Source organism: Talaromyces proteolyticus, assembly GCF_021365285.1.
Source record: "Talaromyces proteolyticus strain PMI_201 chromosome Unknown BGW36scaffold_3, whole genome shotgun sequence".
NCBI classification, from domain to species: domain Eukaryota; kingdom Fungi; phylum Ascomycota; class Eurotiomycetes; order Eurotiales; family Trichocomaceae; genus Talaromyces; species Talaromyces proteolyticus.
Window position 1 is genome coordinate 2,162,073 of NW_025764279.1, and position 26,451 is coordinate 2,188,523.

The 26,451-nt window shown below is 46.8% G+C and overlaps 12 protein-coding genes across 12 annotated transcripts; 7 read left to right on the forward strand and 5 right to left on the reverse strand.

Moving 5' to 3' along the window:
• Positions 1-971: 971 nt before the first annotated feature.
• Positions 972-2,993, forward strand: BGW36DRAFT_424576 (fungal-specific transcription factor domain-containing protein; the record flags this gene model as incomplete). Its single annotated transcript, XM_046219991.1, has 1 exon — positions 972-2,993. The coding sequence occupies one exon, from the start codon at positions 972-974 to the stop codon at positions 2,991-2,993; it is 2,022 nt and encodes a 673-aa protein (XP_046075672.1).
• A 755-nt stretch (positions 2,994-3,748) lies between these two features.
• On the forward strand, positions 3,749-4,808 carry BGW36DRAFT_372545 (ribosomal L27 protein-domain-containing protein). The gene has a single exon (XM_046215492.1). The coding sequence runs from the start codon at positions 3,809-3,811 to the stop codon at positions 4,646-4,648; it is 840 nt and encodes a 279-aa protein (XP_046075673.1). The 5' UTR covers positions 3,749-3,808; the 3' UTR covers positions 4,649-4,808.
• Positions 4,809-4,980: 172 nt separating this feature from the next.
• Positions 4,981-9,359, reverse strand: BGW36DRAFT_372546 (uncharacterized protein). The gene has a single exon (XM_046215493.1). It carries the CDS (start codon positions 9,127-9,129, stop codon positions 5,248-5,250), a length of 3,882 nt encoding a protein of 1,293 aa, XP_046075674.1. The 5' UTR covers positions 9,130-9,359; the 3' UTR covers positions 4,981-5,247.
• Positions 9,360-9,816: 457 nt separating this feature from the next.
• BGW36DRAFT_372547 (uncharacterized protein) lies at positions 9,817-11,361 on the reverse strand. The gene has a single exon (XM_046215494.1). The coding sequence runs from the start codon at positions 11,232-11,234 to the stop codon at positions 9,915-9,917; it is 1,320 nt and encodes a 439-aa protein (XP_046075675.1). The 5' UTR covers positions 11,235-11,361; the 3' UTR covers positions 9,817-9,914.
• Positions 11,362-11,840: 479 nt separating this feature from the next.
• Positions 11,841-12,552, forward strand: BGW36DRAFT_372549 (putative ribosome biogenesis protein nop10). The gene is made up of 4 exons (XM_046215495.1): positions 11,841-11,912; positions 11,979-12,009; positions 12,067-12,148; positions 12,228-12,552. The coding sequence occupies exons 1-4, from the start codon at positions 11,901-11,903 to the stop codon at positions 12,301-12,303; spliced, it is 201 nt and encodes a 66-aa protein (XP_046075676.1). The 5' UTR covers positions 11,841-11,900; the 3' UTR covers positions 12,304-12,552.
• A 2-nt stretch (positions 12,553-12,554) lies between these two features.
• On the reverse strand, positions 12,555-14,053 carry BGW36DRAFT_405107 (proteasome maturation ans ribosome synthesis protein Nop10). Its single transcript, XM_046218955.1, has 2 exons — positions 13,186-14,053; positions 12,555-13,133 (listed from the first exon to the last, which is right to left on the reverse strand). The coding sequence occupies exons 1-2, from the start codon at positions 13,966-13,968 to the stop codon at positions 12,618-12,620; spliced, it is 1,299 nt and encodes a 432-aa protein (XP_046075677.1). The 5' UTR covers positions 13,969-14,053; the 3' UTR covers positions 12,555-12,617.
• Positions 14,054-14,409: 356 nt separating this feature from the next.
• On the reverse strand, positions 14,410-15,676 carry BGW36DRAFT_394965 (putative phosphoenolpyruvate phosphomutase; the record flags this gene model as incomplete). Its single annotated transcript, XM_046217982.1, has 2 exons — positions 14,410-14,488; positions 14,613-15,676. The coding sequence occupies 2 exons, from the start codon at positions 15,674-15,676 to the stop codon at positions 14,410-14,412; spliced, it is 1,143 nt and encodes a 380-aa protein (XP_046075678.1).
• A 1,816-nt stretch (positions 15,677-17,492) lies between these two features.
• Positions 17,493-18,453, forward strand: BGW36DRAFT_372554 (thiamine diphosphate-binding protein). The gene has a single exon (XM_046215496.1). It carries the CDS (start codon positions 17,523-17,525, stop codon positions 18,432-18,434), a length of 912 nt encoding a protein of 303 aa, XP_046075679.1. The 5' UTR covers positions 17,493-17,522; the 3' UTR covers positions 18,435-18,453.
• Positions 18,454-18,833: 380 nt separating this feature from the next.
• BGW36DRAFT_372556 (allergen Asp F3) lies at positions 18,834-19,933 on the reverse strand. Its single transcript, XM_046215497.1, has 3 exons — positions 19,494-19,933; positions 19,230-19,432; positions 18,834-19,171 (listed from the first exon to the last, which is right to left on the reverse strand). Exons 1-3 carry the CDS (start codon positions 19,615-19,617, stop codon positions 18,998-19,000), a joined length of 501 nt encoding a protein of 166 aa, XP_046075680.1. The 5' UTR covers positions 19,618-19,933; the 3' UTR covers positions 18,834-18,997.
• A 453-nt stretch (positions 19,934-20,386) lies between these two features.
• BGW36DRAFT_372558 (uncharacterized protein) lies at positions 20,387-21,890 on the forward strand. Its single transcript, XM_046215498.1, has 4 exons — positions 20,387-20,741; positions 20,809-21,238; positions 21,364-21,814; positions 21,869-21,890. The coding sequence occupies exons 1-3, from the start codon at positions 20,448-20,450 to the stop codon at positions 21,492-21,494; spliced, it is 855 nt and encodes a 284-aa protein (XP_046075681.1). The 5' UTR covers positions 20,387-20,447; the 3' UTR covers positions 21,495-21,814; positions 21,869-21,890.
• Positions 21,891-21,948: 58 nt separating this feature from the next.
• On the forward strand, positions 21,949-24,263 carry BGW36DRAFT_372559 (C6 transcription factor). Its single transcript, XM_046215499.1, has 3 exons — positions 21,949-22,126; positions 22,193-22,302; positions 22,364-24,263. The coding sequence occupies exons 1-3, from the start codon at positions 22,007-22,009 to the stop codon at positions 24,003-24,005; spliced, it is 1,872 nt and encodes a 623-aa protein (XP_046075682.1). The 5' UTR covers positions 21,949-22,006; the 3' UTR covers positions 24,006-24,263.
• Positions 24,264-24,632: 369 nt separating this feature from the next.
• BGW36DRAFT_394973 (major facilitator superfamily transporter) lies at positions 24,633-26,451 on the forward strand (the record flags this gene model as incomplete). The annotated part of the gene is made up of 3 exons (XM_046217983.1): positions 24,633-25,043; positions 25,111-25,398; positions 25,471-26,451. The coding sequence occupies 3 exons, from the start codon at positions 24,633-24,635 to the stop codon at positions 26,449-26,451; spliced, it is 1,680 nt and encodes a 559-aa protein (XP_046075683.1).

The following is a 26,451-nucleotide window of genomic DNA, read 5'->3' on the forward strand; positions in this document are numbered from 1 at the left end:
ATTGCCGCCAAGAGGGATCAATAGCAATTCTCTCTCCACGAATTCTCTTTCCCTAATAGCTTCAGCTACTGCCAGTATCTTGATATAAGGCCCCTAAATCGCCCGGCACAAATAACTAAGCGGCTTGAGGCGAGAAACGCGTAAGTGTGTTTGGCAGGTTTTGGCACCAGTTCGAGGCAGGGGCGTGTGGAATTAGGGCTTCGGCATCTAAAGACCCCCCCTAGGGCCCAGGCCTTCCTAGTTTAAAAGCCGGGCAAGGTCGTTAAACTTGATTATAATAATAACAATAAAATAAGGGACGACCTAAACTTGTGGGGATACCTGGCCCAAGAGTTTAAACAATACGAATCTATCTCTAACGTCATTGGTGACAAAACCGAGACGCTTATATTTGACTAAATAGAAACGTGCTTTTCTTGAAAAGACTGGAAGTAACACTAGCCAGCTTTCCGCGGAAAATGGAATCTCATGGTTCTTATCTATACATTGATCGGGAAACTTAAACTCTATACTTGTTGGGTGGATTTCTTGTGTCTCGATATGACTAGCTACATTAACCCTTGTTTAATTTCAATTACGAATGGCTGAGAAACGTCCGACGTAGCCGTAAGCCATCACCAGACAGACAATGATCAACGTCATTCTCAATGGAGAACAGGATAATACCAACACTTTTGGCCAGTAACAGAGGAGAAGCCGTACCTCCCTTTTTGGGACACAATTTCGCAACTAATTTGATAGCTTAAATCTTGATTGCTGAAAGATCATTATCTTAACCTGGCCGATCACTGTTCCAAATGTTATTGGTTAACTATAACATCCCCCGCTTTTAATCATATCCTGATGTCCTTCTTTATAGTAAGGAAAGGTCCCTTTAAAAAGACGAACTGACAATTTCTGTAAATGTATCCATCAGGTTTAACGGGTAAATCGGTATAAAATCCCGGAATGAGGCCCTCAAATTACTTATAATGGCAAAGGGAATATCCACTAGTCCAACACATCGAAGATTGAGCACTGGCAGGGCGGGTCATGACTGCTTTGCATGCACTAAGCAACGACTTCAATGCGACCGCCAACGGCCGTACTGCTCGCAATGCCTTGCCGACTGCAATCAATGTCCAGGGTACCAGGTTTCTTTAACATGGGGTGTAGGTATCGCTAGTCGAGGTAAATTGCGGGGTCAGACATGTCCTGTCCCCCAGAATAATCCATCTCCTTCCTCCGAAAATCATGGTCACATTGAGGGCCAACTTCACGGACCAAATCTATCGGGCCTGGTACGAACTGCGAATTCATTCCAGTGGGACAACGATCAGTCAAACTTGTCAACCGAGTCATTTTCAGAGCAAGATATTCAATCGACCTCTTATTTCCTCGAAAGCTATACTGAGAGCGAGGCTGAAACCCCAGTTGTTGGAACTCTACTTCCTTATTCACTCGGAGACATTCACCCGGAACATGACCATACCCGAGATCTGATGTTTTCTGACTACTCTCAGGGCTCATGTGGAAATTCAGAACGAATGACTACTGACATCAAAGAAACCTGGAAAAACAGCTCCCCACTTTTTTCTCCCAATGAAAACCATAGCCTCCAGCATTGCCCCGAAAATGCTGGAATGATGCCACCCTTGACCACTTCGATATCACAGACACTTATTCAGACGTGGCCCGGCAGTACGCCACGAGTCCGTTATTTGGTCAACTACTTTTCCCAGAGAATAGCGTCAAATCTGGTTCAGTTCGACCATATACCGAATCCCTTCCAGTCGTTTATTTTGTGTATGGCTTATGAAAGTGAAATGCTCCAACGCGCAATAGCTGCGATAGCCGCCTCCCACATCCAACAACAAGCCGAGGTTGATTTGGCATCTCCAACGTCTTCCCAAAGTCTGAAGGGAGAGCTCGTACCTGGTGAAGACGCTAGAGGCCCCGAAGATTTAATGCACAGGACCCGAGCTGTCCAATGCCTCAATGAACAATTGGCGGACGTTAGGCATCGATATAAAGACGATATAGTAGTCGCTTTTCTTCTTCTTGTTCTCTATCATTTATGCAAAACGGGTGTGAGCAATCTTCAATCACAACTCTCGGCAGCTCGCAAGCTATTAGAATTACGGCAGCGAGGAAGAGCAGACAGTTCTCATGTGACATATTTTTGTATACAAATGTTCACATGGATTGATACCTTGACCTCAATGATTAACAGTCGTCCGGGTACTTTTTCGAACCCATACCTCGCGATTGCCTGCCAAGGAGGTGGAGACTGGACCCTTGACAACACCACTGGCTGTGATGGGTTGCTGTTTCAAGAGATTGCCAGGCTCTCCCAGCTTCGTTCTTTTCTCAACGATGAACAATACCACACCGACTTTGGCGGTGTTTTATTAGAAGAGGCCCGCTCCCGGATTGAATCGTGGGACAGAATATCAGCTGGTTGCAATAATCTTTCATCATTATCCCCAGGGACTTGCTCTCCGCATTCGGACACATCATCGACGACCAGAAATTCAAACGCGATAGAATCAAAGATCGTGGCTATATCAGAACTATTTCGGCATGCGTCCCTTATCTACTGCCAACGAATCCTTTCCCCCGAACTTCCATCTAGCCATTATCGTGTCCAAAATCTTGTTTCCCGAGCTCTCGAGGATATGGAAAATATCGACTGGTCATCCAGGGTATTATGGCCACTGCTTATAGTCGGCTTTGAATGCATTTATGCCGAACAGCAAAACATAGTGAGAAGAAAGCTACGGGGTATTCTCAGGCTCTCTGGGTTTGCTATCCACCGGCAAGCTCTCTATATTCTCCAAAATATCTGGGACACGCTAGAAATGGAAAATCTGAGTGTTTCAGCCGACATTTCAAGTGGAGGCCTGGATTTATACTCTGATATACATAATAATTGTATTCCTCGAAATGGGTGGACAATATGGCGGGCACTCAATGACAGTAAAGGTCCTAACCAAGGGTGTGCTATTTTCTGAATCGATATTACAGGGATGGATGGGTTTTGTTTCCATTTTCTTTCCCCAATAATCACTGAAAATCAGCTTGAACCGACTACATAACTTATAACGGTCATTAAGGAACAACTATTATGTACTCGCCACTTCTACCACAGCTTCCCCACCAAAGCCAATCCCAAGACTTTCCAGGGTAGGATTGCTCTGAACGTTGTCGTTTGAGAATATGTATCGATAGTTTCGTATGAATTGGCGATACTGATCGCGAATTCAGCAAATTTGGACTCCTCCAGGTGATCTTAATCGAACGCAGAAGGCGTACTTATGTTGATGGTCATCATCTTCGATTTATAAGGTGTTGAGAGGTGCTTAGCGGCATCCTAACTAAGCCCCTGCGTCTCATTTGTTCAGGTCAGGCTTGAAATAAAAAGTTATTACATTCAAGGGAGAGTCTGTTAACGAAAGTTACAACTCGAGCTACTGTATATATTTATAGGGGCGAATCTAGTCTAATCCTATCGAATGTTTATTCTAGCCACAATATCGCTAAGGAGTCGACATGAGATAGGGTCGGATAAATCAAAATTAGATATCAATTTACCTATATAGATATATAGATATATTAATTTACACTATTATTTGTTCTCACGCAGTGTTTTGGCGCTGTTGATAGTATATTTTGGGAATTTCGAGACTATCCCCAAAATGGTTAGTGCCGAATATTCTAACAATCGGGGAAAACAACTTCTTCCGCTATCCCCAAAACCAAAGTTGTCCATAACACATTCAGAGCGCACCAATCGACCATTGGCGCGCTTTCAGAGCAGCCATAATCAATGCGGCTCATGTTGCGAGCGTCCTTTCGGACGCTAGAGCGTTCGATTAATCCCTCACTCATCTCCAAATCCTCCGCTCGCATCGCTCCTCCTCCAACCACACCCTCCTTCTTCTCCGCCATAACAAGGACTACCGCCTCCTCTCACCCGCTCTCTCGCTCCTCCCCTCTTCTATCTTCTCTCCAAGTCCGATACGCCTCCCACCAGGCCCAAGGCCGCGCGAACTCGGGCTCTAAGGACTCGCCCGGCAAACGCCTCGGCGCCAAAAAGAGCGGCGAGCAATACGTCGTGCCCGGAAACATCATCTTTCGACAAAGAGGCACAAAATGGTTTCCCGGTGAGAACTGCGCGATGGGTCGAGACCACACGATCTATGCTACTGAATCCGGCTACGTGAAATATTACCTCGATCCCGAACTGCACCCGAAACGAAGGTATATCGGTGTCTGCTTTGAGCGGGAAGGGAAATTGCCTACGCCGCGCAATGCGCCTACAAGACGCCGTTTGAATAGGATTGCTGTGCCACGCGTTGAACCAGTTGGGGTTGAGTTGGATGTTGATATGTTTGGTGAGGATGTGACAGCTGTTGAGGGTGCTGCCGCCGGGGAAGATATTCCCAACGCCAAGGCCAACCTGCCATTGCGCCCTGGATACATGTATCGTGAAGCCAATTGGCAGATTGGCCGGGCAGCAGAGAAGGCGGGAATTACTGCGAAAGAGTTTGATCGAGAGAATCGATGGATGGCCTGGAGGAAGAGACAGGCTCGTGCTCAACGCGCTGCGCAAATGAAGAGTTTGAAGGGCAAGAAGAAGTCTTCTAAGAAGGGCAAAGGCAGATAGAGCTCCCATACGGACCGGTATTTTTCTTCGATCGGGCGTTTTATTTGATCTTCTGTATTGTACATGTATAATTAGGACCGAATCAGGAGTCAAATTCCTCACTGCTTTTTTCTTGCTTCTAGAAATTTACTTTGAAATATACATTACATATATATCATCATGATCGTCTAGTCCCAGGACATAAGTACACTAGTTTTCGATATTTATCACCAATTCAAAAATGTTGACTTAAACTTACATATCACTCCGTATATTGCTTCCCAACAAAGCAAACTGTCTTCATAAGCCCGATCTACCATTGAGAATTTCGGTTTTAGATGATTGCACACGATGTCAAATTATGCTCACATGTCTACATTCGAAAATCCTTACAGTACTGTACACTCTGAAATTCTAGAATCAGACTCTATTTATTTCAGACATTCATTCAACGAGATGAGCATGTACCTCTCAACATTGATAGCAATGTATGACAGATGGGTATCTTTTCAAAGCAAAAAAAACAAGTATAGGAAATATAGTTGCGAAGCGAATGAAAAAGGGTAACTTCTGTGCTATAACAGATTGACCGAACATTGATCTTCCACACATCAAACAGATCAAGTCTCCTCATATACTTTCCCTAATATCAAGCTCTGACAGATAAAGTCATTGGTCAGAATTCGTTCTGTCTTGTCTAAACTCGCTGTCTGGTCGCGAGGAGACTGTATGAACATGGATGACCGTTTCCTCTTTTTGCTAAAGTTGGAGATATTTTGATAGTCAGTAATCATCTTCTTTGCAGCAGCTTCTTCGCGGTCATCAACGTAAACCCAGTCCCATCGGCTAGTAACCTGTTGGTCAAGAGTTGCCTTTGCGGTTTTTAGATCTAGAACACGCTCAACACGTTCTGGGCCGAGAGCATATGTAAGGAAAATGTATGGTTTGCGTTTTTCTTCGGCTTTTCCACGTCCCATGACTAGCAGCACAGACTGTCCGTCAAGAAGTTTTGGGCGTTTGGCAATAGTTTCCGAAAAGTGTGAGTGTTCTGCAGGCGTTGGTTCAAGGGTTCTTGACTTGATGGCACCGTGAAGGTACATTGATTCACCGGCTGGAAGCAAGTAATATTCCCAGCTCAAAATCCGCTTCTTACGAACGCAGTCTTCAACCCATCTACCGGAAAGACAGGGAACGTTCAGAGCTAACGCTTGCATATATTTAGCTCGACGAGAATGGCCATCGGCTACCAAACAGGCAAAACCAATATTCTCATGTTCGGGCTTAAGGTGAAACTGTAATGCCTCGGTATTTGAAGCTTGGGACAAGGCCTTGGAGGGCATGGCGTCAGGCACACTAAGAGGAAATTGAAAGAGTTCTTCAAATCCATCTTGCAAAATACGGCCACCATTTTCTGATATTAACTTGGTGACTCGCAGTTTAGCTGCATCCTGGCCAACAAAAGAAACAGCAAATACCATCCCTGTAAAGAGCCCTGTCTTTAAAATAAGGTGCGTCCCAGGTGGTTTACACCCCGAAGACGCTGCCTTTGCTACACCACCAGTTGGGGTCTGTGTGATAGTTGGAACCGGGTCTTTCTTCGGGTCAACGGTAAAAGCATGACCTTTTAGCCGATTCCACAGGATGTTGTCCAAGTAGATACTGGAAATGGGAACTTCGATGGTCTGATCAGATTCCACTTGACCGCCACCTGGAAGACTTTTGCGTTCCTTTGCGCAAAGTCTGATCTTCGAGTACCCATGAACATCAGTTACCGGGAGAGCTCCATAGGCGTCCTCCTTTGTGAGGTCTTCAGCTTGAAACTTGTTGGTAAACCCTCGAACTATGTGAGTAACTTTTGGAACACCCTGCCATTCAACCTTCACGGAGTCTCCAATTCGCAGTTGTAGCTTCTTAATAGAACCAAGAGCGACTTCTACTGGAGCGCTGTCTGGGAATTTCACGATGCAGCGTTGTTGACCACACGAACCAAGGAATGTTGCAGGGTAATAAGCACGCTTGGGACCATTCCAGGAAGCTAGTACTTGATTTGGAGCTATTACGGGTTCCTCCGGCTGTGGTGTTTGTTCGGGTGCCACATCTTCAGATGGTAAGTCTGTTCCCGGGAGATGCACAACACTTGTAGAGATAGATGTCTCTCGTGTCTGACGTTCAGTCTGTATTGGGGCTGAATTTTCCGATGGTAAGGAGCTCTGAGAGCTCTCGTTGTCTGGAGCATTCACTGTAGCAGGAATCCCCGGAGTCTTCCTTCTGAACCGGCTATTTGACAATTGAGAGCTCGTAGTATTAAGTTTCCGGGGCGAATCTTCGATTTCCCATATGTTCTCGGTACGCCGTGATGGTCGACCTCGTTGCCGTCGGGGAACAGTAGGCGTGTAGGATGGTTCTGGAATATCTGAATCTTCGGGTTCTTGACGGTCAACTGACTGCTGCGTCGCATGACCAAAGTCTATTTTTCGAACCGCAGAGTGAGGAGACAGAGTTCGCAAAGGTGTGGACGGCCGAGGTGTTTTGTCCTCATTAACTCCTCGTTTTTTAATTGGCGTACGACGGTTGAACACTTCAACAACCTCCGAGAATTCTTTATCTCCCGTACTCCACATATTAAAATCTATTTCATCGTCAGGTGCATGAGGCGAAGAGTGTTCGGCTGATAGTTCAGATAAGCTCTTGATTCTCCCCTTCATTGGACTTGAGCTAGTAAGTAGCTTTTCGCCCCGCGAAATATTACCCAATGCTCTCGGTGTTCCATCAGGTGAAGGCCCAGGGGCAATTTTGTCCCAGTTTCGTTGATGATGAGGAGTTGGCAGATCGTCGTCTTCTTGTTCTTGTTCATCTATAGTAACGATGGGATTAACTAGGTTTGTTTGTGGAGGAAACTGTCGAGGCACATTCAGACTTGACTCGAGGACAGTTTCAGGGACTGTGTCGTTATTGGTCATCTTATTGACTGGGGTGTTGGCAACTAACGAAGGCATAGAGGAAGATTTTTCTGCAGCACTGGCATTTTGTGCTGATGAAAGAGGCACAGTCGGCGGCGGTTGATGTTGCGGAGAGCGGACACCTGAAGGAATGGACGAAGGTGAGCGTGAACGCCTTTGAGCGGATTTTTTGACAGGAGATACATCAGGAGTTTGACCTAGACTATGCTGACGGCGTTGTCGTTTTCTCGGTGGTGAAGACTCCACGGGAGAGGAACGCACCCTATCGACCTCATTTTGGGAAGACACGTGTACATCTTTGTGATATCTAAACTCTTGTTGACTCGGGGATGGTTGAGAGTCTCGCACATTGATTATTTGTTCCAAAGGGGGGAAATCGTGCTCTTGTAAGGGAGTATCTTCTTCCTGAAGTGGTACATCGTGTTTGAGGGGATCTTTGTACAAATCCAAAGCTTGTGATAGACGGTCGTGAGCAAGAGACGTTGTGACAGGCGCTGTAGCAATAGGGCCCACAAAGTTCTCCTTGTCCTCTTCCGAAGAAGATATAGGCTGCCGTATCTGGCTGGTGGATGTCACGACATTATCCTCTTGCTCCGTTTCCTCTTCGCTGATGCCTTGAGCATCGCCTCCAATTTCCGAGACTGGATCCGAAGTGGTGAATTTGGATAATTTGGTAGGGGACTGGTTGACAAGTCTTCGAGGGCTACTTCGAGTAATCCCTGAGAGACGCGCACTGATTTCCTCATCAATCTTTTTCTGTCGTTGCTGCTGCCGAACGAAGCTTGGTTCCTTATAGAACTCCTCGTCACTCTGATCTTCTAAATCCATGTCCTCAACGGAGCGGGTCCTTCTATTTTCAATTACCTTGTCACGCTTCTTTTGTGACTCATCCATTGAAACGTAACTGTAAGGATCGGTATGGGTGCGATGCAGATTTGACCGTGGCGTGCGGAAAGGGGAGGAGGCATATGTTTCCATAGGGCGAGCTTGGATAGGGAAATTGGGAGAAGGACGGTCGGAAAGCGGGCCGGATGGAAGGCCATTAACGAACGGAGAGGAAGGAGCCTGCGTAGCTTTGAAAACCTGACTGAGTGCCATTATTCCTCCACTCGACCCCAAGTCGGCAGCGAGCGGGTTGCGAGGTAGAGACGGGGTCGCTGTTGCCAAATCCGAAACGTTCTTTTGCAATTTCCCCACCGTCACTGGAGTTGTCAAAAAGTGTTGTTGTGAGTCGCTGAATAAATTGGCTTGGTCATGGGCAGGCGATGATTCTCCGTCCTTTGAGCTCAAGCCATCGCTGCCCGAGCTATGATGGATTGCTGCAGGATTGCTTTCCCCAAAGCCTGAAAGGAGGTCAATATGACCTGGATCGCCCTCTTGCATAGTCATGTGCAAGGGTTCATGATTGGCATCACGCAGGTCCACGTCGATATGGCTGCTCTCTGGAGAAGTTGCGAGTAACTTGCTGCGCGAGAGGATGTCTTCGAATACAGTCTGAGATATCGGCTGAGTGTCGCCGGGACCAGTATCGCCGGAACTCATTTTGGCAAGAGCCAATTCGGAACTATTATTGATTATAAACTCTTCTGACCGTGTATGGCGCTGGGTAGCCTCGTGCACATCATGGGTTGGGGTCGAAATAACATGGACAGAGAGGACGGATGCCGAGGAAGCAGCGTTAGATGACGGGATGTGGTGGACAGAAGACACTGAGCTGTGCCCGCACGATTTCTGTCCAGCGACGAGAGAGTGTGGTTGCAGGGATGCAGATTGAGAATCAAGCTCGCCGAGAAATGCTTGCGACACATCAGCTTCCTAAAAGCGTTATATTGTTAGTTTTAGCGCGTTTATCAGGGATCCCGACGCCACTGGAAGCGCATACATCGATGCCTAGCGCGAAACGCTTCAGCTTCGCTATGTCGAGACTGTCTGGCTGCGAGTCCATCCCGAGTCTAGCTAAGAAGGGGCATTGCAATATATGTGAGTAATTGCGCAGCTGTGGTCACAAAAATAATCTCTAAAACAGGTCTTTGCAGAGTGTGCAGCGAATCGCGGGGATCCGCCTTGACGCGAGAGTCAACGCGTGCTGGGACATTGAAGTGGGGAAGCCATCTTCCTGCTTTTGGAATAGCGTGTCAGGGTTATATTATACGGTCATCCTCGTAAATTTACCGGTGAAAATATATGAAATAATCGAAGCGAAAAAAAAAAAAAAAAAAAAAAAAAAAAGGTAAATGAAGTAATCATGTTCCTGGGTATCTTAAATCATCTAGTCATCATACATATCATCTTACAGGTTCCCACTGGCAGGTTATCCAATATCAGTCTCAATCTCGACTGCGATTTGGAATCCAGCGCCGCAGGAGCATCTCTCGAACCTTGTAGCGACGCAGGATCTCTCCGATATTGTCTGTCGAGAATGACTCCGAAGGAGGGGGGATGTCGACATAGCATAGCACAAGCGTTTTCTTGACATGTGCTTGGACGCGGTTGACCCCGTGCAACCACCACCAACTACGAGATTCTTTTTTGACAGTTTGTGCCCTGCGCTCTGGCGTAGCCTTCCAATAAGGGTCCTCGTATGATGGCAAAATCAGCAATGCAAACTCAGCATGTGCAAACACGGGTCCCCGGTTGTAGAGTAAATAGTCGACACCGAATTTGACGCCGGATCGCACCACCCAACCGAGGGACCGAAAGTGATGATAGGCAACATATGACACTAGGAACTTGTTATCTGGTTCGAGGGCATCTTCTGTGTTTGGGTTGGGCGGAAACGTAGAATGTTGCGCGAAAAGCCTGAGAAGGGATGTCGTCGGCATCACAGACTGTGTGTTCTGATCAAACACTTCAACAGCTCCCAAGCTGTACGCGAGGAAGAAGGTCTCTTCATTTGATAGTTGCAGGTGTTCCTGACTAGCAAAAGTCTCCTCCTCTATTTTATTCGACTGCTGGTAATCCGACTCAGGAATTACTTTCTTCTCAACGATCGGTGAGAAGCGGACCGTTTTGGTACCTTTATCATCGGAGTTGTCATTCTCAGTTCCATCTGTCAGACCCACACTTGTTGATAGGGAGGCCTCCTGATGAGCAGATCCGTTGATGGAACCATTCGCGATGCCATCGGTGCCATTGGCCAAAGCATTGCTTTTAGCTGCTTCCGCTTTTAGCTGTTGCAAGATTGCTTCTTGTTCTTTTCTAGCCCTTTCGAGTTTCATCTCACGGCGTTCTGCCCTTCGCTTTCGCGTAGCTTCTTCGCTCGTTTTCTCGCCAGAGAGTCCCCTTCTTTTCTTCTCTCGCTCATGCCAGCTGGGCTCACTTCTGCTGAGCGTTCCTTTTCCAAAAAATCCCATCTCCCACAACGCCCTCATTGCCTGCTCATCGGTGACATGCACAGATGATGTAGCCGAGTCAAAATAGGCAGAATAGACCTCTTTTTTAGGAGGGGAAACTAGGTATGTGAGATACGAGAATAGCACGCTTATAATAGATAGTGGATTATGAGGAATTAGAGGAGGAAGAGGATGAGCAGCAACAGGCAGAGGAAAACGATGTATATGTCTGTAATTAGGCTTTTGAGGACGAGGACGCTGAGGCGTTCCCGCCGGCGGCAATGCTGCAGAGTCCACGACGTTTTGCGAAGTCATCTCTGCAAATTGTGTCACGATAATGATTTGTTCAAGTTGTCACTAGATAAAGTCAGATTCATGTGCAAGAAATGAAATCCGGGACGAAACTGTAAGGGTTGAGTCTCTCTTCTCAGATACCGTTGTAGTCTATATAACGCCAGCATTGATCCAACAGCAAGAAATCAAAACGCCATTGGTCTAGACATTAAAATAAAAGGTGTCATCACCGAGAGACAGGGTATGGGCAGCGTGGGGGATAGGTAGTTGGAGAAGCTCACCCAGCATATTGTGATTCGCGGATACTTATTCCTACGATAGTAGAGCCACTCTTAACGATACATGGGCATAATTGAAGATACGTTGGATATGAGAGTGGATTCAAATCATTGAAGCACGCTCGCATAGAGACCAAGCTTGAAGTGTGGGAGTATTGATTGTTTGTGTAGAGGAGACGAAGGAGAAAAATTAAACGCAGAGCGGGCGACGCCGGACAACAGCAGCCGCTAAAATTTCACGCTTTTGTCAGACGGTTAGTCAGCAGCCAGCCAGTCAGCAGCCGAGCACTGCGGGCGGTGAGAGCTGCGCCAAAAATTTCCTTTTCGCATCGAGAAATCTGCCATCGAAATTTAGGAACAGCAGCAATCAACCCAGCACTCTAGCAAGACCTCCTCAGCAGCCGCCAAGATGCATCTTATGGTATGTCGCTGTCAAAACCCATTGTTACTTCCAGTTTAGCAGAGTTTTATGCTAATGTCGAGATAGTACACCCTCGACAAAGATGGAAAGCGTGTCTGTACGTGCCAACGGTCAAACTCAACCTCATTAAAGGAGCTCACTAATAGGCATTTAGACACCTTGAAAAAGGTTCTGAGCGGCGAAGTCACCAAGTCCGCTCACCCAGCTCGTTTTTCGCCAGATGACAAGTACTCCAGGTGGGTGGAAACCTATGAATTCCGTTTTAGACTCACTATTGTAAATGGAACCAATTGGCTAATGGGCATCGTTGAATAGGCACCGAGTTACGCTCAAAAAACGCTACGGTCTGCTTCTTACGCAGCAGCCGGACAAGGAAGCCGCCAAGTCATAAATCATTTATAGAGTAGAAAGACAGTTGGGGCCATGGCAGGGTTTTTTGAATGGTTAAATGTATCGTTTCATTGAGTTTGGCGAATGGTGTTTTGTACTTGGTCTACCGCAAAAGTTAGGAAGACCATGATTACAGTGAGAATTTCGACATTGCTAGTGGCAGTAGCGTTATTCGGAAACAGTTTTGATTAAATCTGCAATATCAAGCTATCATGTCTCATGAGGGTCATGTATAATTTTATCTACCCCATTGAAAGAAATATCTTTTCATATCATCCAGGACTCCATAAATATGCAATACCATATGCGTAGCCATTATCGTTTTCTGGAATTCACGTTACGGCCAGCGCCGACTTTGATCCTACCGCCCGATCTGTGTCGCTCTCCGGTCAGGATACCAGGCAGATAGTCCTCGTCCATAAGATCGTGCTCCCTTCGCTGCTGTCGCTGCTCATCAGTGACAGCACGAACATATTCTTTCTGATCCTCGGCGAGAATGAGGTCGGTTCCCCATCCACCTTTTCCACCACCGCCTTTCCATTTGCCATTCGCAGAGCCATGCGTTGCCTTGGGAATGCTGTATACATTTCCGCGCGTGTTCCATTGCATGTTTTTCTTGAGGTGGAGTTTGAATTGACCATTGGCATCTGTGGAACAGGACACTCGGGTAAGGGTGTCTTTACCGCAGCGAGGGCAGAACTGTTTGTTCATTTCTTTGGTTGTAGAGAAGCATGCATGGCAACGTTTAATAAACGTCTTTAAGTGACGAATTCTTTGCAGAGTCGTTGTGGAGAGAAGATTGAGGTTCATTTGTAAGAGAACGTTTTGGCACTGCAAGGAACATTAGTAATTTGTTCTGAATCGCAATGTGTGCGTGACTTACAGCAAAATCAGTTGTCATAGAGGCGACTTGCATGATTTTGGGTTCTTGGACGGCCGATACCATTTCAGCGTCATCCTTGATTTGTTTCTTTTTTATATTGGAAGGTGTGATCCATTCGCCTCCTCCATCTGAATCTTCGCCGTCGTCATCTTCCAATTCTTCTACAGGGCTTTCCGCATCTTCAACATTACCCACCGGCTCCGTAAGTGGTGCTTTTTCTTCTGTAGCTGTCGGTTCCACGATCCTTTGATCAGCGTTTTCATCAAGGTGAGTGTTCTCCAGGTCATTCGACACCGATTCAGTATTCGAAGAATCAATGGCATGGGTGGCATCGTTCTTTTCTCCTGATTTCTCGCCCTCCTCTATATTTCCGTCTTGCTTCTCCTCTTTCGCAGGAGGCTTTCCATTCAATCCTTTTTGACCAGGAACACTTCTCAATCTCCAATCACCGCCATTTCTCTCGCACTCAATTTCATATGCCAGAGCCAAAATTTCAATATCAACCTTGCTCAGCACGACCAGATCCCCCGTCTTGCGCGCAAACCCAGAGATTACCTGTACGCTCGTAGGAGACGGCGTCCTCTGTTTCAAAAAGGGAAGATAAAGCGTTTGAACTCGAGCCCGAGCATCGGGGTCGCGAATCTCGCCCACAACGGCGGGTGTGGTGACTAGTTCTTCTGCCTGGGCGAGTAATGTCGATAGCGGGGGCACATTCTTGAGGAGGGGTCCGGCATCGAGCACGATCGTGTGCACCGGCTTTTTCGGGGTAGATGCTTCCGCCATGATTACAGGAATCAAACGATGCAAGTTAAATCACCGCGATGGTCGTTATTTCAACAGAGCAGGGCGCGCTGGCGGGTCACTAGGCAGTTCGTTCATTCCTGTTTCCAAAATTTCAGGCACTTTTTCCGTGGATGGCCCGTGCGTTTCTTATCTTATCGGACGCCGGCTATTCTAAGTATAGTTTAGCCTATCGGGCGACTTTCCTTCTACCATAAACGTCTACATAGAACCTGCAACTTTAATCATGCTTCTTTTATCCCCCAATTGACTTCTCGATACAACGATCTCCAGTCAAGTCCCTTGAGACACTGTTTTTAACATCCTACATCATGATTATTCATACTTCAAACTTTTTACTGCCTTCCACAAGGTGTAACATAGTAATAGCGAGGATTGGAGTTTTTCTTAGTTCATGAACTTTACATTCAGCTTAACACAATGTTATTCAATTTCATTAGGGAGTCCTGCTAAAAGCATCTTCAGCAAATTCCAGATTCCTCGATATGATTCCACTATGGCACTATGATCAAAAACATTAGACAAGTTCTCCAACGACATGCATCTTGCATTATGCTTTCAGAAGCTCCAAAGAAGAAAGTTGACAGGCATTAATCTTCAGCAGCTCTTTCACAGAAATAATGTACTTATCGGCCTCGCTGCATCGCTTGCCGTTAAGCAGGCACTTGACGACGCGGGCCATGTTTTCAATTGCATATGCTTCTGCTAGAATCCGATACCATTTGACAGCCTCGTCGAGATTCTTCTTGCCAAGCAACCGTTGCAACAGGCAGCCATAATTCTGCACCTGGACGCAATTGTTTAGATCCTTGTCCTGTGCGAACAGAGCCGGTCTCTCAGCTAAGAACTGCTCGGAGAATTTGCTGACTGCGCTGATCTTTGCTCGCATGAGATGATTCGCATAGATGATAACATTTGCACCCGCATTATAAAAGGCATCCTCACTTGTTTTGGCATAAGTGGTCGGAACAATTACTAATGGGGTGATGGGGTCGTTGGCACGATATCCTGCTAAGAAGGACAGAACCTCGTCCGGAGAGGGACTTTTACTATGGATCATGATTGCATCGGCCCTGGCACTTCGGTAGACCGCAGCTCGTCGAAGAGCATCACGAAGTGCCTCTTTCAACGACTCTTTCTCCTCGGCCTCATCATCTTTGATAGTACGTACAGTGAAAGTCTCAATTCGGGCCGTGATCATCATGTCGAAGTTTGCCGCCGCGGTAGAGAAAGCCCGGATGGTCTGAGCGAACTCATACATGTCGGCCTGGGCTTGCAATCCGGACGTCTCTTTGAGCGAGTTCACTTTTTTGCCCGGTTCAAAGGCTGCCTTGTCTTCAATAATGATCATGGAGACTCCTTGTTTGGCCAAAGATTCTACCAAGGCTGGGATGTCGTCGCGCTTGCCACCACTGTCCGCATCATATACAGTGCACAATGGACGAGTGTTTGTAGGTGGGCTCTGAGTGCGTGTGATCAAAGCAGCCCGCTCCAGAGGAGAAATCAATTCAGTATCAGGGATCCCGAGATAGGTGGTCTGGGTGAGACCGCTAATCCATGTACCATGAAATGTCTGGCCGTCATCGCCGATACCATTGCGAACAATTTCTCTGGAGAGTTCATCATGGGCTTCCAGCAGGCGGATTCGGCCTTTTTCCTGTGCAAGCAAGGATCTAATTGACGCAGACATGGTGGCGTCGACTGAAACTTTGATGGAACAAGTATCTTTGCAGTAGACAATGGAGTCTAGAGGATAAACTGTACAAGGAGCACAAATTAATCAGAAAAAGTTGGAAGGACAGCTGCTTATAAACATTGCCAGAGGATGTCTGGTGGCCGTTTTACAATGCCCATTTATATCTTTTCAGGCGGGGTTAGAATGCCTTCCAAGTCCTGCTCAAGCTATCGTGGATGGACGCCGATGCATTCTCCTCAAATGGGAATATCTATCCTGCAGGAATGGATTGGCAATCTTTGATACTGATGACCGGCGATACCTCCGTCACCTTTGCGGGTTGCGAGACAAGTCTAGAGTTCTGAAGTTAGCGAGCTGTGGCACTGATAACTTCACGAGATTTTGTTGGTGTAAGCCTCATCAACTTGGCCATCGATCTTTTTCCTAAGCTGTCGATATCGTATCAACCAATTTGGTGACGTGAATATCCCATTCTCATCCTACCCTCCCTCCCATCCCCTCATTATTTCGCCATGGTTTCTGTTAATGACGGCATCATGGCGTTGGGGAGCTGCTGACGCTGACTGCTTTTGTACTACTCGCCCTTTCAATCCTTGTCGAGGTGTATTTAAGAGGTTTTTGTTAATTATCATGAGGGATGACTCTCAACCCCCGCATGCAGCGAGGTTCTTGCTCTAGAACAGGCTTATATAGAGCGCCGCATATGATGTGAGACTTCTGCCCAATAGTCACGGGAAGAGGCTTCAGAGGCCGTCGGAGTTATTTCTCATTCTATAGAGAAACTCCGATGATATGCATACACTGCAGATATAATCAGCGGAACCGACGGTTGGTTGCAGCAGTTGAGGGCACCCCTCCAAGTAAGACTCCCGATTTAGAAAGTAAACAAGCTTAAGCGATATTTCGCTTTTGGGTGGCGCGTGACTGATTACCTTTTTAGGTCGTCTCCACTAGCCCTATCCATGCCGGTATAGCACCGAGAGGTCTCGGAAAATGCACCGCCTTGATAGACCTCAATAACAGGATTGAAGTGAAACATGGTATATGGACTTAGTAGCTCGCTATCCGATTAAACCCCGAGCTTGATTTGGCAGTGAGATTGTATGCATAGCAATATATTATCATCCGCTTTAATCGCTAAGTTGATTCATCCCCCCACTTCAAAAATTCAGGCCACCCATCACAATGTCAAGTCGTCAGACACAGTTGTGATAGCATCATTTTCAGCTCGCCATCGGTCGAAAAACCCCCGGTCTTTTTTCCGATTGAAGCTCGAGGCTGTAATCGGTAATCACTTCCCAGGGGACATGAAGGGTGTGGTGGGAGAGAAAATGAACACAATCACGATATCGTCACTTGCGATATTCCTACCTTGGGTTTATCACCAGTTTACATCGGGATGTATAGCGGAATGCCGATGCTTATTACCAGCTCACTCCTCCGATAGAAAGTGTGTTCATCTGTAGAGATAGAACATTCAAAATTGATACTCACTCCCATTAGATTGTAGCATATACTCCCTTCAAGTCTCTGATCCTTCGTCAGTATGGCCCGCTTTGATCCTCGCCAGTTCAACAATGAAGCACTCCTCGCAAACGATATTAACGTCGCGTTTGGCGTACCTGACTCCAGTCTCAGTGGTTTATTGTCTTATTTTTCGGCTACAAAGCCTGAGTCTGAGCATATCGTCACGGCCAGCGAAGGTGCTGCAATAGCGCTTGCTGCTGGATACTACCTAGCTACTCGAAATGTTGCATTGGCGTACGTCCAGAATTCGGGACTTTCCAATGCGCTCAACCCATTGCAGTCACTTGCCGCTAAAGAAGTCTTCGGTATTCCCATGCTAGTCATGGTTGGATGGCGTGGCAAACCTGGGGAAAAGGACGAACCCCAACATGCTCTTATCGGGCCTCGCCTTCTGGACAACCTTAGAGCCAATGACTTCCCCTTTGAGGAGATTCCAGACACTTTGGACGGCGCTAAAGAGACTATCGCGCGTCTTATTGAAAGATCTCTGCGAGAGAAAACCCCAGTAGCACTGATTGTTCCACGAAATACCTTTGCAGAATACGAATCCGACAAGGACGAGCTAGCGCAGGAGGTATTGCGTGCCCCGGGAACAAGCTTCGTCAAAGCGAGACGTTGGCTCTCGCCGATAGGACAAGAAGATCTACCACTTTCTCGTGAATTTACTATCCGCCACGTACTTGAACACGTCAAGGATACCGACGCCTCGGTCTCTTCCCTTGGTGGAAATAGTCGCGAACTGTACATGATCCGCAAGGAGAAAGGGGATGATCTCGGACCGAACTTCTTCTGCATTGGCGCTATGGGTCATGCATTTGCTCTAGCTCACGGACTAGCCCTGGGGTTTCCATCATCCCGTGGTCGAGTCTGGTGCATTGATGGCGATGGATCATTCCTGATGCATATTGGTAATAACGCTGTATTAGCTGGGATTGGCACGCATTCAAATGTCGTTCACATAGTCATTTTCAATGCTGTATACAGCTCAACAGGAAGTCAGCCGCTGATGATTTCCCCTGACAACTTCCTTGATCTGGCCGAGGGACTTCCATATCGACAGAAAGTCTTTGTTGACAGTGTTGGTGGACTGCAAGCTGCCTTGCTTGCGGCTTCTGGTGGAACTCTGATTGTTGTTGTTGTTAATGATAGGGTTTCTAAGAGCCTCCCGCGCCCGAAGGAGACAGTGGAAGAGTTGAGGGGGCTATTTCTTAAGGCTCTTGCATAGTGCTGGAGTTATATATCTGGCTTAATTAAATTTATAGTAATAGTCTACTTACTGTATTTATGTTTTCGTCTATGATGTTTCTTGCAGAATGCATGTCTTTTTTCTCGATCCTAATGCAATATGCTTGATAAAATTCCAGACCGCTTAGAGTAAATAGGGATATTTATGGTTAACATCGATTGATATTAATTGATAGGTGGGTCGAAATTAAGCAGAGTACATTTATTCAAATATTAAGTTGAAATAAGCTTATCTTGGGGGGTAATTGTTATTCTTCTATGAAATGGATCTGTCTTACACGACGACATCCGGATGCAACTTGCATGCTTTAAGACTTTTAAGAACGCAAGAGAGAAACGAGCAGTCTAATGTCAATTCGTAATACTCAGTTCAATATTTCCGGGATTTACTTCACTCGTTCTTATTCTTAAAACCTGACATATCTAGTGATCGTGCAAGGCTATTTGAATCTGTAAACTACTTAAAAAACACTTGTGAACCTCTTACTAGAAATATCTCCTACCCAGACCTTGAGTGTGACTGTAATTACAGCTCTTTTAGCTTTAAATGTTTCTTAGTACCTCATCAGCAGAGGAAACAGTCACCTCACGGCCAGGCTCTTTTTCAGCATACACAATCTGGTTATTATCAATCAAAAGAGCATATCTCGCAGTGCGTTCACCTTTAGTCCAACCGATATCTTTGGAAAAGGCCGCTCCGGGGTCAGATAGGAACAGCTTTATGGTGTTAATACACGCGGTATACGTAGCACGAACGAATTAAAGAAGAACGTACAATATCATCGTTCTTGATGTTATTGGACTTGCTCCAGGCACTCATCACATATGCATCGTTACTTGCAATGACAGCGATGATGTCGACCCCTTTCTCTTTGAACTTCTGCCAATTTTCTATATAGCCTGGGAGATGTTTTTCAGAGCAGGTCGGAGTGAATGCTCCGGGTACGGAGACAAGGACGACCTTTTTGCCAGCAAATTCTGGACAATGATCCATTAGCAAGGCACTTTCGTTGCTTAATTTAGATACAGGGATATGTACCTTTGGAAGCGTCGTAGTTTACGGGGACGCCACAAGCAGAGATGTCACTCTTTTCATCGGTATATGGGACGTACGAAAAAGTCACGCCGGTGGGGAAAGTGTCTCCTGGTTGAAGACCCGTCATTGTGTCTTTGGGATCTGATTTTTGGGAGTCTGACTTCAAAACTTTACGATTGAATGCGTTTCGATGTTGAAGAAAGACTTAAATGTATTTGAAGGAGTCGAAGGTTCAGCGAGGGCTGACGCAAGAGGCAAGCGTCCTCGATGGGAACTCGGGGAGAGAGCGATTCCTCTCCATCTCGCTATTTGCGTCATTTCCTTTCCTTTTTTTTTCCATCGCAATCAATCTTTTCATCGCATATGGTCAATCAGTGTGGTATCCCTGGTCCTTGTCGATTCGAGCAATCACGCAACCCGTGCGACTGACTGAAGAATGCTTATCTGCGGGGTAGTAACAAATGCAGCATCCTGCATGTGCCTGCAGACTACCCCAGTATAAATATCATTGTTACATTAATCTTACTAGCTATATGTGGCATGTGGTAGTGTGACACCTTGACGCTCTCCCATTTTTGAGAAAGTGCTTCCGCCATCGCCGTACCGGTGCGAACTCCGATATTGACGGCGAGCAACCGACCTCTGCGCCAAGCCCTGCCTCTACCAGCATACAACAGAGGTAGGTCGGTAACACACCGACTATACAGAATAGCAGACCGGGGAAAACATCGAAGCTGTCTATGACATGGTTCCCTTTCTCAGGACAGCAAGAGTGTACTCTAATGGCACCGGCAGGGCGCCGACATTTAGAATGGTGTGCCATCATCAAGATATGAAGAATGAAGATAAATAAGGAATTGGATAGACCTTTTTTGGATGCTATGCAACTCAGTAATCTAAGATCTAGTCGACATCTTGAAGAGATACACTTGTCATACTGCTAAGCATACTATTACAATGCCGTTCCAACTTTCTCAGGAGCAAATTGACTCTTACCACAAAGAGGGCTTCTTGATACTGCGGGCTCATGAACACCAACTGCTAGAGAATCCTCACGACCTCCAAGTATGGAGTGAGGAGGTGAAGGCCTGGCCACGCGAGCCCGGCAAATGGATGCCTTACGACGAAAAGAGTTCCACAGGCGAGAGAATCTTGATGCGCACAGAGAACTTTGTTGATTGGCATCCTCAGCTCCAGGGGCTGATCTGTGGCAAAGCTCTGGGTGACATCTTGGGTACCCTAGCTGGTGATGTATCAACCGCACCCAGAACCACAATTGTGCTGGCAACAGGCTGGAAGCGCTAACATAGAAGCTTAGGAAGTTCTCCTGTTCAAGGACAAAATCAATTATAAGCAAGCCAAGAGCAATGGCTTCCGGGCACATTTAGATGCTCGAGCCTACGCCCACTTAGGTGATATGGAACATATCACGGCTAACTTTGCCGTTGATCCTGCAACCCCTGAGAATGGGTGCTTGGAGATCGTTCCGGGGTCGCATAAGATGGAGGTTGATTGCACCAAGGGTTTCATCAGCCTCGAGTGGCAGAATTCCCATGAATGGATCAAAGTGCCTCTTGACACGGGCGACATCTTGATCTTCGGATCCCATCTGGCGCATCGCTCTGCTCCGAACAATACCGACAAGGCCCGAGCGAGCGTGTATGCGACTTTTCATAATAAGAGTGAAGGAACCGATCTGCGTAAGCAGTATTATGATCACCGTCGGATCCATTTTCCACCTGACCACGGTGAGCAATTCCCGTCCTGCCCTGTGGTTTTTGCCCGTAATATCCGCCAGGCACTGTATTTCTTCCACTCGATTTGTTGGGGTCACTCAGATATGCTATTCTAACAGTAAAACACATTCCTACAGAACGCGTGCCAGATAAGGACTACTCCGCGGGATATTTCCGATACTCCCTGGCAGCTCCTTTCTACGGCAGCTGGGCTGACAACCCAACCTCTGAAGCGAGACCAGTCGCCGTCGGTGGTGGACACGATTAGTAAGATGAAACCGGTGCTGGTATGGTAGCGCTTCTTGACCTGCTATCTGACACTTCTTCGGGGCCCTATCGCTGCAGAGGAAGATAACCATGTTGAGCAGTTCATTGGAGATGGTTTTGCACGTTCATTCATTCAATCTTGCCTTCAGACCAATCAAATTCTGCTTGGAGTGCCTGCTAAATGCCAATTGCCTACCTGCCTGTCGCAAGAGTGCAGTTCATAGCTTAGATCTACTGTAGTTATCAACTTCCTAGTAATTATTCAAGATCAAGATTGAGATTGCTTCCTTATAGCGATATCGCTTTATATCAGCCCTAACACTATTCCGGTTAGCCGATATTTGTGGCGTGATACCAAATTAGGGATCGACGAACGTCTTCTTCGGGCTTAGCGCAGAGAGTCGCCCTTTGTCGTTCACTATTCCATTCTTCCTCCTGCCTTTGCTTATCCGGTGCATTCTTGAGAACTACCCTGCCGTCGTCGCGCGTGCTAGGAGTATATTTGAAGAGAGGATGGCAGACGCTGAAGCGTCACGATCTTCGGTGCGCTCGTTTCGAGACATGTTTGGCGACCCGAAACCGCCTGAAATTAGCCGCAAGATCACGGCCTGCGTGGCCTGTCGTAAGCAGAAGGTGCATCCAACCAAATTTCCTTCAACGTATCCAACAGAGTGGCGAGAGCACTAAAGCCGTTGCTAGATCAAATGCCATATGCCGGATTCCCAACCACCATGTGCTCGGTGCAAGAAGAAGGGCCTATCTTGTACTGTGAATCGCAGTCTGCAGATGCTGCTTGAGAATGATGTATCGTATGTAGTCTTTGGTCTTAGTCATTGTAGCATACGCATACCAATTCATCGCGCTTGCTAGATGGAAGCAAGCAATAGAACAGAAAATCCAAAAGCTAGAGGAGACTATGTCGACAATGGTCAATGATGGCTCCAGCTCAAACGATTATTGGCGACGCGAGGAAATATCAGAGGATCCGTCATCCGTCAATGAACCCGCACCTGAAGACTATCAGCAGGGAAATTTAGGTGCTGCGAGCGAAGACACTGGTCGCTGGAAAATCGTCATAGATCTTGAGTCCAGTCCAAGTGCTCTTCCTGGTCATTACCTGCAGTCAACTGCCTCTACTCAACCGAAATCACGTCAGGACATTGTTTCCCGTGGTGGGATAACTGTTGAGAATGCTCGGAAGTATCTCAGTGAATACCAAAACAGACTCGATCACTTTGTGTATGGGATTCTGGGAGAATATAGTTCCGCAACACTAGAAAGCATTCGAGAGGCTTCACCTTTCTTAGCGACCGCTATATGTGCAGTGGGCTCACTTCATCTAGCCTCCCCTGATTATGACCTACTCTACAAAGAATTCATCGCCATGAGCGCCGCTTTGAGTTTCTCCAAAAGGAACACAGTTGATGACGTCAGGGCACTCTGCATTGGTGCTTTCTGGCTCGGTGATATGTCTTGGTCATTGGTGGGAATTGCCGTTCGAATAGCCACAGACTTGCAGCTTCACAGAAGCTTCTTCAGAGCTCTCCAAGGCGATCGAGAACAACATTTACGTACCCGTTTATATCTCCTAGTCTATGCGTGCGATCATCATTTTTCTGTACCGTATGGTAGACCGCCGATTACTCGAGAATGTGAAGCTGTGCGGGATGCGCGAAAGTTTCTGGAGTGTGAGCATGCCACGGAGGATGATGCGCGGTTGGTGAGCCAGGTTCTCCGCTGGAGTATCTGCTCCAATGTTTATGATACCTTTGGTGCAAATGTCGACCGACCGCTTTCTGATGCAGATGTCCCGCTAGTACGACGGTTCAGTATCGCCCTGGATAGTCTTCGTGCTGAGTGGACGGACCGATTTAAGGTTAATGCTCATGTGGGCAATTACCCCCGCAAAGGGGTCGGGATACAATATCACTTTGCCAAGCTCTACCTTTGCTCGCATGCACTTCGAGGGTCCGGTTCAAACCAGCCTAAAAATAGAGCGTTCGATGTGGCTCTCGAGGTAGACGAAATCGCTAACTCCGCCGTTCTTTCTGCCGTATCTATACTGCGGGCTGTAGTCTCGGACACTGAGATCCAATCCTACCTTAATGGCCTGCCAACTTATTTTCATATTATGATTGCATTCGCCATAGTCTTCCTGCTCAAGGTATCCACTCGACTCTCCGCATCCGTTCGACTTGATATTCAAGAAGTTCAGCGTCTCATGATCACGCTGGTCTCGGTTCTGAAGGAAGTGGCGGCTTCGATGCATCCACATCATCTGCTAGTTGGAATTACGAAAGGCATCGATGATCTCCTACAAAGAAGTGGACTAATACCTGGCCCAGTTGCTAGTGTATCCACTAGTATGCCGCAACAAGTTGCCCAGCAGGTCTTTCCCGATGCTGATGTGCTGTACGGAGACATGAACTTGGCAGCCGATGGGATATTTGACCCGAATTTTATGAATGAATACGATTTGCTCCTCGGTCAGACCGAAGCACAAATGCCCTAATCACGCTAATGTAGATAATTTGCTGCTATGCTTTCTAAATACAGCTTAGATAGAATACACCAACTATCTTTTTAACCAGACGGTTAACGAGGTTATTGGATGTCTTCTGGCCGCTTGAGGATACTAAGGAAACTGTTTCAACCTTTCCAATCCACGAAAGGAGCATCGGCCTGCATTCAGCATTCAATTATACTCTATGTTTATTGAGTTTCCTGGTTCGTATGAAATACCAAATAAGCACTTTTGCCTTAATTTACAGACTAATTTCAGAAATTCAAAATTTAAGCGATTATGAAAATCAGCTATAGGATATAATTCTTACTTGTGATTGCATTTGTTCTTTCAAAATTCCTTTCTACAAGACCCTTTATCGCATTTTTCTAGCAGCACATGGCGAGTATTTAACCATAATAAGGGACACCTACCGGGACGAAGACCGGGTCTCGGCCGCCCACCGATATAGCCGCAACTATTACAATAAGGCTTGCTTTCTTGGTCGTTTGTCTACTTTGTACCTAGCATTGTTTTCATTATCCTGATTTATCCCGAGTCACGGCCTTTAGCGTTCAATCTTGCGGTTTCCTTCTCTGTTTAGAATACATCCTATCGTTATTCATTGTCGGCATCATGTCGGCGCAAGGTACAGACAAGCAAATCCACGACAATGTTGCCGATAATCCACATGCAGGACGTGAATCTATACCTGGCATAGATCATGATGACCATATCTTAGATGTCATCTCTTCAGAACAGCATTCTAAACACGCAACAACAGCGCCGAATACGCTAGACCCCGAGAAAGGAGTTGCCAGCTCGGATTCTTCAGAGCCACGGGGAAAAGAAGCAAAAAACCAAAATTCGGAAGCTGTTTTCTCAACCTTTAAGGTTGCTGAAAAGAGGCTAATCGTCTTGATCGTCGCTCTAACAACCCTTTTACCCCCGCTGACAGGGAGCATGTACTATCCCGTGATTCCAATGCTGGCGGAGGAACTGCACGTGTCTATCAGTGATATTAATCTAACAATTACGGCTTACTTGGTAGGTTACTAAAACATTACTCAGTTTTTTTTGCAAGAGGACATCTAATACCTGTGTGACTCCATAGATCGTCCAAGGCATCGCCCCATCGTTTACAGGGAACTTATCTGACGAGACCGGCCGAAGACCCGCGCTCGTGGTCACCTTTATCATTTACATCGCTGGTTGTGTTGGCGCAGCGGTGAAAGGGAATTATGCCCTTTTGTTTGTTATGCGCTGTCTTCAGAGTGCTGGCAGCAGCGGCACAATTGCGCTCTCTCTGGCAACCGTCTCCGACATTGTCACTTCAGCTGAACGAGGAAGCTATACATCATACGTGCAGATGGGCTGGATGGTTGGTCCAGCTTTAGGACCGGTAAACCCCTGTCGCAGTTTCTGATTATAAGGATGGCTATATGGTGCTGACGACGTTTGTCTCTTGGAATAGGTCATTGGAGGGCTACTGAGTCATTACCTAGGCTGGAGGTCTATCTTCTGGTTCCTCACTATTTTTTCTTCGGTGGTATTCGTTGTCCTGTTGGTATTCTTGCCTGAAACCAGTCGTAATATCGTTGGCAATGGCTCTATTCCACCTCCAAAGTGGAATATGTCGTTGCTAGTTTATCTTCGAAGCCGGAAACAGCAGCAAGTGTGTTCAACTACGAGAAGCGCATCGGTGGATAGACAGGCTCCCATGGCGCTTAGAGCACAACTAAACCCTTTCAGCTCTCTGAAAATATTTCTAGATAAAGAAGTCTGTATCTTATTACTATACAGCGGTCTCATCTACGCAAGCTCCTACATGGTTTTATCCACCATGCCAGACCAACTACAAGAACACTACGGCTTTAACACCCTACAAATCAGTCTTTGCTACCTCGCCACCGGCGTTGGCACAATGACCTCAGTCCTCTTCACCGGACGTCTTCTCGACTGGAATTTCCGTCGTCATGCAAAGCAGCTCGGAATGGAAATCTCGAAAGACAAACAACAAGACCTGACAGACTTTCCCATCGAAGTTGCCCGTCTTCAAGTTGGTATTCATGTTCTCGTTCTAGCTGGTATTAGCCTAGTAGCATATGGCTGGACGATGCAAACCGAGACGTCGCTCGCCGCGCCCATGATTTTCCTGTTCTTGCAATCTTTTGGTAATGCAAGCGCCTTCTCCGGCTTTAATAATCTGATTATGGACCTGAATCGCACCAAACCAGGGGCCGCATCGGCAGCGATGAATCTGGCTCGTTGTTGGATGGGTGCCGGTGGCGTGGCGTTTGCAGGTCCCTTGAATAAGGCTGGTGGAGTGGGATGGATGGCAGTTATGATCGCTGGAATGTGGCTTGTTTTTAGCCCATTTGTGTTCATGGTGCTGCGATATGGCCCGAAATGGAGAGGGGCGAAGCGAGAGGAGATGGATACCTCTGCTGCTTAA

What these genes read in the sequence shown, in the direction of transcription:
- BGW36DRAFT_372559 (XM_046215499.1), top strand. Translation starts at nt 22,007, where the DNA reads ATGGCAGACGCTGAAGCGTCACGATCTTCGGTGCGCTCGTTTCGAGAC. An exon ending in TGGCCTGTCGTAAGCAGAAG is followed by an intron (nt 22,127 to 22,192) that starts GTGCATCCAACC and finishes AGCCGTTGCTAG; the next exon opens with ATCAAATGCCATATGCCGGA. An exon ending in CTGCTTGAGAATGATGTATC is followed by an intron (nt 22,303 to 22,363) that starts GTATGTAGTCTT and finishes CGCGCTTGCTAG; the next exon opens with ATGGAAGCAAGCAATAGAAC.
- BGW36DRAFT_372545 (XM_046215492.1), top strand. Translation starts at nt 3,809, where the DNA reads ATGCGGCTCATGTTGCGAGCGTCCTTTCGGACGCTAGAGCGTTCGATT.
- BGW36DRAFT_405107 (XM_046218955.1), bottom strand. Translation starts at nt 13,968, where the DNA reads ATGGCGGAAGCATCTACCCCGAAAAAGCCGGTGCACACGATCGTGCTC. An exon ending in CTATGACAACTGATTTTGCT is followed by an intron (nt 13,134 to 13,185) that starts GTAAGTCACGCA and finishes TGTTCCTTGCAG; the next exon opens with TGCCAAAACGTTCTCTTACA.
- BGW36DRAFT_372556 (XM_046215497.1), bottom strand. Translation starts at nt 19,617, where the DNA reads ATGACGGGTCTTCAACCAGGAGACACTTTCCCCACCGGCGTGACTTTT. An exon ending in AAACTACGACGCTTCCAAAG is followed by an intron (nt 19,433 to 19,493) that starts GTACATATCCCT and finishes ATCATTGTCCAG; the next exon opens with AATTTGCTGGCAAAAAGGTC. An exon ending in ACATCAAGAACGATGATATT is followed by an intron (nt 19,172 to 19,229) that starts GTACGTTCTTCT and finishes AACACCATAAAG; the next exon opens with CTGTTCCTATCTGACCCCGG.
- BGW36DRAFT_372554 (XM_046215496.1), top strand. Translation starts at nt 17,523, where the DNA reads ATGCTAGTCATGGTTGGATGGCGTGGCAAACCTGGGGAAAAGGACGAA.
- BGW36DRAFT_372547 (XM_046215494.1), bottom strand. Translation starts at nt 11,234, where the DNA reads ATGACTTCGCAAAACGTCGTGGACTCTGCAGCATTGCCGCCGGCGGGA.
- BGW36DRAFT_372549 (XM_046215495.1), top strand. An exon ending in CAAAGATGGAAAGCGTGTCT is followed by an intron (nt 12,010 to 12,066) that starts GTACGTGCCAAC and finishes ATAGGCATTTAG; the next exon opens with ACACCTTGAAAAAGGTTCTG. An exon ending in CCAGATGACAAGTACTCCAG is followed by an intron (nt 12,149 to 12,227) that starts GTGGGTGGAAAC and finishes ATCGTTGAATAG; the next exon opens with GCACCGAGTTACGCTCAAAA.
- BGW36DRAFT_372558 (XM_046215498.1), top strand. Translation starts at nt 20,448, where the DNA reads ATGCCGTTCCAACTTTCTCAGGAGCAAATTGACTCTTACCACAAAGAG. An exon ending in TGGGTACCCTAGCTGGTGAT is followed by an intron (nt 20,742 to 20,808) that starts GTATCAACCGCA and finishes ATAGAAGCTTAG; the next exon opens with GAAGTTCTCCTGTTCAAGGA. An exon ending in CCATTTTCCACCTGACCACG is followed by an intron (nt 21,239 to 21,363) that starts GTGAGCAATTCC and finishes ACATTCCTACAG; the next exon opens with AACGCGTGCCAGATAAGGAC.
- BGW36DRAFT_372546 (XM_046215493.1), bottom strand. Translation starts at nt 9,129, where the DNA reads ATGAGTTCCGGCGATACTGGTCCCGGCGACACTCAGCCGATATCTCAG.